General features: G+C 48.4%; 3 protein-coding genes across 3 annotated transcripts; 1 reads left to right on the forward strand and 2 right to left on the reverse strand.

Annotated features, from left to right (window-relative positions):
- Nucleotides 1-44: 44 nt before the first annotated feature.
- On the reverse strand, nt 45-419 carry LOC131264370 (histone H2B). The gene has a single exon (XM_058266676.1). The coding sequence runs from the start codon at nt 417-419 to the stop codon at nt 45-47; it is 375 nt and encodes a 124-aa protein (XP_058122659.1).
- A 5,719-nt stretch (nt 420-6,138) lies between these two features.
- On the forward strand, nt 6,139-6,513 carry LOC131264381 (histone H2A). The gene has a single exon (XM_058266687.1). The coding sequence runs from the start codon at nt 6,139-6,141 to the stop codon at nt 6,511-6,513; it is 375 nt and encodes a 124-aa protein (XP_058122670.1).
- Nucleotides 6,514-7,411: 898 nt separating this feature from the next.
- Nucleotides 7,412-7,723, reverse strand: LOC131258957 (histone H4). Its single transcript, XM_058260362.1, has one exon. It carries the CDS (start codon nt 7,721-7,723, stop codon nt 7,412-7,414), a length of 312 nt encoding a protein of 103 aa, XP_058116345.1.
- Between the last annotated feature and the right edge of the window lie 2,875 nt (nt 7,724-10,598).

Here is a 10,598-nt window from a genome sequence, read left to right on the forward strand (position 1 = left end):
ATGCGACGAGTTGGTGTGGTTTGCGACGACCACGGACGAACAGCTTACTTCGAGCTGGTGTACTTGGTGACGGCCTTCGTGCCCTCGGACACGGCGTGCTTGGCCAGCTCACCAGGAAGCAGCAGACGGACGGCGGTCTGGATTTCGCGTGACGTGATCGTCGAACGCTTGTTGTAGTGCGCCAGCCGGGACGCTTCGGCGGCGATGCGCTCGAAGATGTCGTTCACGAAGCTGTTCATGATGCTCATCGCCTTCGACGAGATGCCAGTGTCCGGATGGACTTGCTTCAGCACCTTGTAGATGTAGATGGCGTAGCTTTCCTTGCGGGTCTTGCGCTTCTTCTTCTTGTCCGACTTGGAGATATTTTTCTGGGCCTTGCCAGACTTCTTCGCTGCCTTTCCGCTGGTTTTCGGTGCCATTGCGATTGTTTAACGTGCGTGAAACGTGTTTCCTCGTTGAGCGTCACTTCAATTTTAACGCGATTTTCGACCCTCACTTCGGCTTTTATTCAGCGTCGGGCGAGTTCGCTGGCTGGCTTCGCTACACCTCGATGTTTATATAAACCCGGTTTCAGGTTCGTTTCGGCATAGTTCGGAAGAGATCACACAACGTAGGAAACACTCTTGTTTCAACCACCGAGCAGTGCAGACGTGTTTGCAGCAGCCTACCTCCAGCATCCAGTGCAGTGAAAGTGCTTGTGAAAATCAGTCGTGTCTTCAGCTACCTGCCTCGAGCATACAGCTTAAAGTACCTGTGAAAGTGACTTTACCTGTGAGTGTGTACAAGTACCTGTGACTGTGAGAGTGACGGAAGTGAAATCTCTGAAGGTGGAATTTTGGACGGACTCTTACATTGGTGTGGTGAAAAGAAAATTTACTCAAAGTTACTGACACCCGCCCAGGATATGGCGGGTCATACACCGCCTTGGGGAGATCCTTCTCCCCGAGAAAATCAACGTGGACGCCTAGCACCGGAATGGATGGACCCGAAAGGAGTAAATGGCGAACTCCTTTACTTAATCCTACAAGCACCAGAAGGACTCCAGCTGCCGAAAAACCCGTTCCTCATCAGCAAAAGTTTAACCAGCATTGTAGGCGATATGGAACCCTGCGCTCCGATCAACAAAGGAACCAGGTATTTATTAAAAACCAGATCTAAGAACCAATTTGACAAACTACAGACAATCACGCAGCTATCGGACAATACCCCCGTACTGATCACGGAACACCCATTTTTAAACCGCGTGCAATGTGTCATCACATGCCCGGAACTAAAAGGACTAACGGACGAAGAAATCCTGGAAAACCTAGTGGACCAAAAAGTGACAGCAGTTAGACGATTCCTGCGACGCAACAACAACGAAACAACGGAGACAAACTCTTTCCTGTTAACTATAGATTCAGTGCTCGTGCCCACAAACATCCGCATTGGACTACTACAAATAAAGACCCGGACCTACTACCCCCGACCCATGCAATGTTTTAACTGTGCCAAATTCGGTCACAGCAAAGCAAAATGCCCGTCGCCTGTTCCAGTTTGCTCAAACTGTAACCAGGACGCGCACGGCACTTGCAATGCTGCCCCGAAGTGCAAGAACTGTGACGGAGACCACAACTCTTTGAGTCGCTCCTGCCCAAGATATGTTGATGAACAAAACATCATCCATATCAAAGTGGACTGTGGAATCACATTTTTTGAAGCACGGAAACAGTACGAAGAACAAAACCGAAAATCAGTTAACAACCGACTTGACGCTTTGAAGAAAATCGACCCACGAGACCAACAAATCGCTGACCTTACTTCCTTGGTCGCAGCCCTCCAACTGCAAATAAAAACACTTACGGAAAAACTTGAACAAAACAACACAACCACCGAAACTGAAGACACTGAAGAATCCGACGAAGAGATGTCCACCGCGACATCTGACTCCGAAACTTCAAACTCCACCTCGAACAATACACAGGAACACGAAACGAAAACAACCCAAAAACGCAGAAACACCCGACCAAACTCATCCGAAGAAGACCTTCGCTTAACGAACAAAAAATCACAGAAACTTGCACCCAAACAAAGCGACACCCAAAACACTCCCAAAAAAGACACCAAAAAGAACAAAAAGCGGAACGGCTAACAAACACACACGAGTTAGACTCAAAGAAACGACCCTAGCAAGCCCCAAGACACATTCTAACGGACCTACGCTCTTAAACAAACTATCTGAAAAAGAAAACAACCCCCTTTTTAAAAATGACAAACAAATTAGCACTACAATGGAACATACGTAGCATCAACTCGAATATTAACAACCTCCTACTTTTAATTGACAAACATTCACCGATTGTTATATCATTACAAGAAGCATACCCCCGAAGACACATAAACAACAATTACAAATGGTATTTCAAAGAATCCAATCCACCCCATCACAATGTCTGCCTAGGCATACACAAAGACTATCCTCACAAAACACTCAATACCAACACAGACCTCCCTGCCGTAGCAGTACAACTAAAATGCCCAATCAAAGCCACCTTCATCAGCATCTATCTCCAAAACCAAAACATTCCTAATCTCAACTCAAAACTACAAGACCTAATAGACAAAGTTCCCAAACCAGTCGTCTTTCTTGGAGATTTCAACAGTCATCATCCCATTTGGGGTGGTAGCCATATCACGCCACGGGGGAGGGTGATAGTTGATTTTTCCATCAGAAATGACCTCATAATTACCAATCCAAACAAACCCACCAGAATCTCATCACACAACGGACATCAAAGCACACTCGACTTGGCAATACTATCCTCCCAACTAACACAACAACTACAAACAGACGTAGAAACCGACACGTATGGCAGTGATCATTTCCCTGTCATGCTGCAACTTAACGACAATCCTTCCGAATCCCAACTTCGCCCAAAGTACATATATCAACAAGCCGACTGGATTGGTTACCAAAAGGAAATAGACTTTTGCACAACTTATCGACAAAACTGGACAGCAGAACAATTTACAAACCTTATTCAACAAACAGCAAATAGATTCATTCCCCAAAGTTCCAACAAACCAAGAAAACGACGCAACCCCTGGTGGAACGCGGACGTAGCCCAAGCCATAAAATCCCGTAGAAAAGCCCTAAGGATGCTCCGCCGAGCAACCAAAAACAACCCTCCAACAACCCCTCAAATCCTTGCTTTAGCAGAAACATATCGGACAGCCAACAAACATGCAAAAATAATCACAGAAAAGGCAAAAGAAGACTCTAGAGGACGTTTCGTTGAAGAAATAAACCCAGACATGACCTGTCAAGAAATGTGGCAACGGGTTTCTCTCCTCAACGGAACTTACAAAAAACCCAAACCAATCCTTTACCTGAATAACACGTACACCACAGACCCAGCAGTAATAGCAGAAACTTTCAACAAACATTTTTACAATACCTCGTCTACCCAACAATACTCAATCCCATTCCAAAGGACCAAACAGACAGCAGAACTCCACGAAATCAATTTTCCTACCCAAACGAACGCTCCCTACAACAAACCTTTCGACGCTGCAGAACTTACCTGGGCACTCTACAAGTGCAAAGGGAAGTCTGCAGGACCGGATGACATCGGCTACCCACTGCTTCAAAATCTACCCCATTCAGGAAAACTGACCCTCTTATCCATATACAACGACATCTGGCACACTGGCAATATACCCTCGAACTGGAAAAATAGCTTAATAGTCCCCATACCCAAACCAGACAAAAACCCACACGAAGCAACAAACTATCGCCCCATATCACTCTTAAACTGCGTAGGAAAAGTGCTAGAGAGAATGGTAAATCGTCGTTTGGTTTACATTCTCGAAAGCCAAAACCTGCTCAGCGACGCTCAGCACGCTTATCGTGCAGGGCGCGGTACAGAATCCTATTTCGCCTCATTAGAAACAATAATCCAGAAATCTTTTTCTAAAAACGAACAAATCTCCTGTGCAACAATAGACATCTCCAAGGCTTTTGATCGAGCATGGAGATACCCGATCTTAGATCAGTTATCGCGCTGGGGCATCGGAGGAAACCTTGCTTCCTTCATCTCCAGCTTTCTCTCAGACCGAACCTTTCAGACAATAATAGGAAACACCCGATCATCAGTAAGACAGTTAGAAAATGGTGTCCCTCAAGGCGCCATTCTCTCCCCTACACTATTCAACATCACAACACAGACACTTATAAACTCACTCCCAGAAAACATCACGCCACTCATATACGCCGATGATATCCTTCTGATAGCTACCGGCTCAACACCGAAACAAACACAACAATCTCTTCAGAAAGGACTCGACAAATTACAACAGTGGTCCCGCTTCACGGGCTACGACATTTCCCCTGAGAAAAGCAAAATCATCTGTTTTTCCCAATTTTCTGCCCGCCGCTCAAAACCACTATACATCAATAACTCCAGAATTCCTAACGTAACAAAAACCAAAATTCTAGGAGTAGTCATTGACTCAACTCTTAGCTTCATACCACACACTCAATATCTCCAATCTTCCACCAAAAACAAACTACAGCTGTTCAAGTATCTTGGCTGCGGTAAAAAGCGAGCTTCTCGCGAAACCCTGCTGAAGGTCATGAACGGCTGGCTTGTTCCGAAAATACTATTTGGCGCCGAACTCTACTCTAGAGGCGGCCCTAACATCCAAACCAAAGTAGAGAAAATTTACAACCAGGCCCTGAGACAAATCTCAGGAGCTTTCCGCACCAGTCCCATACCTTCGTTAATCTGCGAATCCGGACAGCTCCCTTTCAGTCACATTTTACTCAATAGACTAGTATCAGCACAAGCACGACTCAACGAGAAAAATTTCCCAGCTCAGCCCCTCACCAACAGAACCAAAACCCTCTTCAAACAAATTACCACCAAAGAACTCTTAGAAATAGAAAAACTAAACAGACTCAAAGACAGACCCTGGAACGCAACAAAACCCAACATAGACTGGACAATGAAAGACATTAAAAAGGACAACTACAACCCCACCATTGCTCAACAACTCTTCCAGCAGCTCATCAATGGCAAGTACAAAACACATCACCACATCTACACAGACGGTTCCGTTCAAGCGAATGAAACCGGATGTGGAATATACTCGGAAACCACATCCAGCAGTCTTAAACTCAATAATAATCTATCAATTTTTTCCGCAGAAGCTTTAGCCCTCCTAATAGCGGCCGATGAGGCCACAATAGACAACAAACCTAACGTTATATTTACAGATTCCGCAAGCGCACTTCAAGCAATAGAAAAAGGAACATCAAGACATCCCTACATACAATCCATTGACGAACACCTAGACACTCGGAACATCACCCTTTGCTGGATACCGAGTCACATGGGAATCGCTGGAAACGAAGCCGCCGACCGATTGGCGAACGAAGGTCGAGCGAAACCGGTCACCATCGAGACACCCTTCCCAAAGAGAGACCTCCTTCGCTGGGCCCAAGACGAAGTACGCTCATCTTGGGAACGCAAATGGAGATCGCTCATCGACGCCAAACTTCACAGCATCAAACCAACCACACTACCATGGAATGACACACCGAAACCACGCGACCAACGGATCCTCACCCGCATCAGAATAGGACACACCAGACTGACTCATAGCCACCTTTTTACGAAGAACAGCCCACCACCGATGTGCATCACCTGTGGATGCCAGCTCACCGTCAATCATATCATAGTTGAATGCAGAGCCCATACTACAGCCAGACAGCAATTCAACATCCCACTAAACCTAGAATCCGCTCTCAGCAACGACCCCACAAGCGAAGACAACATAATAAAATTTTTGAAAGAAATTAAAATATATAAAGAAATTTAACAGAAAGGAAAGAATAAATAAAAATGAAAAACAAACCTAGTCTTAAATTTAAATTAAGGCAATATTGTTCCCCTCCCCACCCATTCCTTTCCTTAAACTATCCCATGATTCCAAACATTTCCCTAATATGTAACTTTAATTTAAGATAGAGATGAATGTCGCCGTCAAGGCGCAAAATCTCTTAAATAAAAAAAAAAAAAAAAAAAAAAAAAAAAAAGTTCGGAAGAGAACCTCTTCGAGTGAGCACCACGTATCCCTCTCGTTAAACAATCGAAAATGTCTGGTCGCGGCAAGGGTGGTAAAGTGAAGGGAAAGGCAAAGTCCCGCTCGAATCGTGCCGGTCTGCAGTTCCCGGTCGGCCGTATTCATCGTCTGCTGCGCAAGGGTAACTATGCCGAGCGCGTCGGTGCCGGCGCACCGGTGTATCTGGCGGCCGTGATGGAGTATCTGGCCGCGGAAGTGCTCGAGTTGGCCGGTAACGCCGCCCGTGACAACAAGAAGACGCGCATCATCCCGCGCCATCTGCAGCTGGCCATCCGCAACGACGAAGAGTTGAACAAGCTGCTTTCCGGTGTGACCATCGCCCAAGGTGGTGTGCTGCCCAACATTCAGGCCGTGCTGTTGCCGAAGAAGACGGAAAAGAAGGCATAAGGCGTGCTCTCTCGTGCTCACCCCGCCGCGCGGCACCGTGTCGCGCTCACAAACCCCGCCGAAGATCTCACCGTCACAAAAAACCGTCCTTTTCAGGGCGACAAAATCGTGTGATAAAGGTTTATTTCACTACATTCAGTGCCCATGGCAGTTGGTTTCTGTTCAGTTTCAGCAGTAAAATGGTTAAATGGACGTAATTTCACAGTGTGGCTGGAGAACAACGAAAGAAATGTTTAAAATTAACTCAAGCAATGTGTCTCAATGTGTGAAGTAACATCGCAAGTTTGGTAGGTTAAACGGGGCAAACCATTTTGCTTCATATCAGGTATGTGGCTTTTTCGCTCATTTCTACCCGAACACATGCGTTGGTGGTGGTGGCCATGAAAAGTGATGGGTTTTGATCATCGCGTTAGAAACGGCCAACGCTACGCGCTCTACAGGTAGGGAATTTAACAATGTAAACGACCAAAGCGTTCTTTTCCCCGTATGCCACACCGAGCCCCGTGAGGTAGACCGGCGCCTTTCTACGAACTCTCAGTGGGTCGTCGTGTTAAAAAACGAATCGGTCACATATCCGAGAATCAGAACCGTCGGTAGTGTATCGCGCATCACCACTACCACCACCACCACTATGCGCGGTACACCGTACCACTCGCTGTGGATGCCATCGGATATCGTTTCGGGCATGGGGAATGGGGTAAGAAGGAGAGGAGTAGTCAAGTCGCATTTTTTTTTTGTTTTCTCTGGCGTTTTTGGCGGCAAATGTGCCGGAGCGTCGGGAGAGCCACAAAAGCTTAGTTTGATACGAATGAGCAGGAAATATATCTTTACGGAACAGTTTTGGTGGTCCTGAAAAGGACCGATTTTTTTTGTAACACAAGGGGGCTGTTCGCGCAGCTTAACCTCCGAAACCGTACAGGGTGCGTCCCTGGCGTTTCAGGGCGTACACGACGTCCATGGCGGTGACGGTCTTGCGCTTGGCGTGCTCGGTGTACGTCACGGCATCACGGATCACGTTCTCGAGGAACACTTTCAGCACACCGCGAGTTTCTTCGTAGATCAGGCCGGAAATACGCTTCACACCGCCACGGCGAGCCAGACGGCGGATGGCCGGTTTCGTGATTCCCTGGATGTTATCACGCAGCACTTTGCGATGACGCTTGGCACCTCCTTTGCCCAGTCCCTTGCCTCCTTTTCCGCGGCCGGTCATGATGATGCTGCTTTACACAATTGGTTGTTGTTGACACGATGCAAACTGAACGAACGGTTTCGACGAACTGCGATGGTTTCGGCAGTGAAACACGGTTTTTATTGACCCGACCCGCCCGATCGTGAGCACCCGAAGAGGGACCCGAAACTATATAAACGCGGTTTCACGGCGCGGTTCGGCCCCCCAATGCCCGATACTCGATTCGCACTCAGACTGCAGACGGAGTGACACATAGTAAGAAACACAGTGTTAGTGATTGAAGCGGTTTTTTCCTTTCGGCGTTATGCCGAAGGACAAGAGTGACGATAAGAAGAAGAGAACGATGCGCTCGGGCTCTAGTGGAAGTGAGAGAAGCGAGAGGAAAAAAGTATGCGGTTCGGGTGCGTTGCCGCCACCCGATGTTAACATGTCTGCCTGCAGTGGTAGTGAGGTAGACCACTCGTCTGACGAAGACCCGGAGGGCTTCCGCACCGTGCGTACGAGAGCCAGACGGAGCACGACAGAGAAAGGTGCAAATAATGCGCCCAAAACAACTGCACCAGGGCGTTCAGCAGGGCTTCCGCCAAACAATCGCCGTCCACCGCCAGTGGTAGTCCAGAACGTGGCCTATCCCGTTCTGCGCTCCAAACTACTGGCAAAAAACATCAAAGCCGAGTTCCAGTTTGGCAGCACAGGCACGAAACTCTTCGTGCAGACCAGAGAGGAGCACACTGCTCTCACGAAGCTTCTGGAGCAAGAGAAGGCTGAATACTTCACGCACGATCTGCGCGATGATAGACCATACAAGGTCGTCATCCGAGGACTCCCACTAATGGATACTGAGGAAATCCGGGATGAGCTCCGGTCAACCCATGCCCTAGAGGTAGAAGAAGTATTCCGTATGAAGAGAAAGGACGAGGAGACGGTGGCCTACCACAGCCAGCTCTACGTGGTTCATTTGAAACGTGCTTCTTGCACATTACAAACATTAAAATCGGTGCGAGCGATTCTTTCAGTCCGCATTAGGTGGGAGTCCTACCGTGGGGGCCAGCGAGGACCCACTCAATGCCATCGATGCCAAGCATTTGGCCACGGCTCGCGAAATTGCCACCTGCAGCCGAAATGCGAGAGCTGCTCCCTTTCGCATTTTACGGCCAACTGCGTCAAACCAGAACCACCCAAGTGCGCAAACTGCGGCGGCCCTCATCGCGCAAATGACCGCGAGTGCCCAAAAAGGGATGAGTTCAAGAATATTCAAATGCGTGCCCAAGGCAAAGGCCAAAAAATGAAAAAAGCGCTCAAACAACCATCATCCGGGCTGAGCGATCGGCTGAAGAATGTGCAGGAAAATTTTCCGGACCTGCCAAACAATAAGAAACATCAGCCAGCCCTAAACGAGGTGGCCGCAGACGTACATCACCTGAAGCTGCAAGCAAAGGAAGCATCATACGCCGCCAAGGCTAAAATGGCAAACAATGAAAACGATCTCCTAGATGCGGCAACTCTCATGGAGATTTTCAATGAGATGATGGCTACCGTGCGTTCCTGCCAGTCTAAACAGGAGCAGCTCACTCGACTGACAAAGCTAGTCCTTCGATATGCCTAGTTTGAGAGTGGCTACCTGGAACGCTTGTTCTGTCAGGAACAAACAAATTCCACTGAACGACTTCCTGAATCGTCAAAACATCGACGTTGCGCTAATAGTTGAGACGCATCTTAAACCAGAGCTGAGCTTCTATTTGGACAACTATAAAGTACATCGGCTGGATCGAATTAACTCTCGCGGAGGTGGTGTTGCGATCGCTGTTCGACGTGGCATCAGGCACCAATTGCTACCACACTTCAACACCACCATCATTGAAGCAGTTGGCGTTAGGATCAGTACCAGCTCGGGAGCCCTTCACATCGTATCCGCGTACTGTCCTCGACAATGCTCTGGTACACTTGAAGCAGCTTTTCGCCAAGATCTAAACATCATCGCCTGCAACAACTTCCGCACGGTTGTTGGAGGGGACCTAAACGCCCGTCATCGTTTGTGGGGAAATATGCGGCAGAATAGAAACGGAAACATCCTGGCTGAGGTCGCCCAGCATGGACATTTCATCGTCGAGTTTCCAGATGCTCCCACCGCCATTCCCAACCATGGATCCCCTTCAGTTATCGATCTGTTTCTCACCAACCTGCAGATCACCAAACCCTCCACCCTGGATGAGCTAAATTCGGACCACTTCCCGGTCTTAACGCACGTTCAGCTCAACGCCATCAGAGCTCCGCCGGTAACAAGGAAAAATTACCACTGCGTTGACTGGGACCACTTTGGAAGACTGGTTGACCAGCAAATCACCACCACCGAGATTGCACCGTCACCAGCTTCCATTGAGGCAGCTGTAACCATCGTGGAGGAGGCTATTCGCGCGGCAGAGGCGGAGTGTGTCCCAGTGGTGTCCACACGAGGGCAGGTGATTGTCCTAGACGACCATACTCGGCAGCTTATCTCGCGGCGAAACATGATGAGGCGGCAATACCAGCGCACCGGGGATCAGCTCTGTAAACAGCAGGCAGCACAACTTTCCCGCATTATCCAGCATCGGGTGGAGATTATTAGAAATAACAACTTTGAGCGCATGGTCCAGCGACTCCATCCAGGTACCAACGCTTTCTGGAAAGTGGCAAAGACGCTTCGTACAAAACCCCGGCCGATACCACCTCTAGTTGCAGCCGACAACACAGTGCTTCTTACTCCAGCGGAGAAGACTGGTGCCCTCGCACAACACTTCGCGGATGCTCACCGAATTGGCCTTGCTCTGTCCAGCCCTCATGAGGTAGAGGTGGCCTCATCAGTGGCCAGAGTGAACTCCCTACAACCAACCCTGCCTCCAGAGGATCGCACCACCGT

This window comes from Anopheles coustani, chromosome 3, assembly GCF_943734705.1.
Source record: "Anopheles coustani chromosome 3, idAnoCousDA_361_x.2, whole genome shotgun sequence".
NCBI lineage: Eukaryota > Metazoa > Arthropoda > Insecta > Diptera > Culicidae > Anopheles > Anopheles coustani.

What these genes read in the sequence shown, in the direction of transcription:
- LOC131264370 (XM_058266676.1), bottom strand. Translation starts at nt 419, where the DNA reads ATGGCACCGAAAACCAGCGGAAAGGCAGCGAAGAAGTCTGGCAAGGCC.
- LOC131264381 (XM_058266687.1), top strand. Translation starts at nt 6,139, where the DNA reads ATGTCTGGTCGCGGCAAGGGTGGTAAAGTGAAGGGAAAGGCAAAGTCC.
- LOC131258957 (XM_058260362.1), bottom strand. Translation starts at nt 7,723, where the DNA reads ATGACCGGCCGCGGAAAAGGAGGCAAGGGACTGGGCAAAGGAGGTGCC.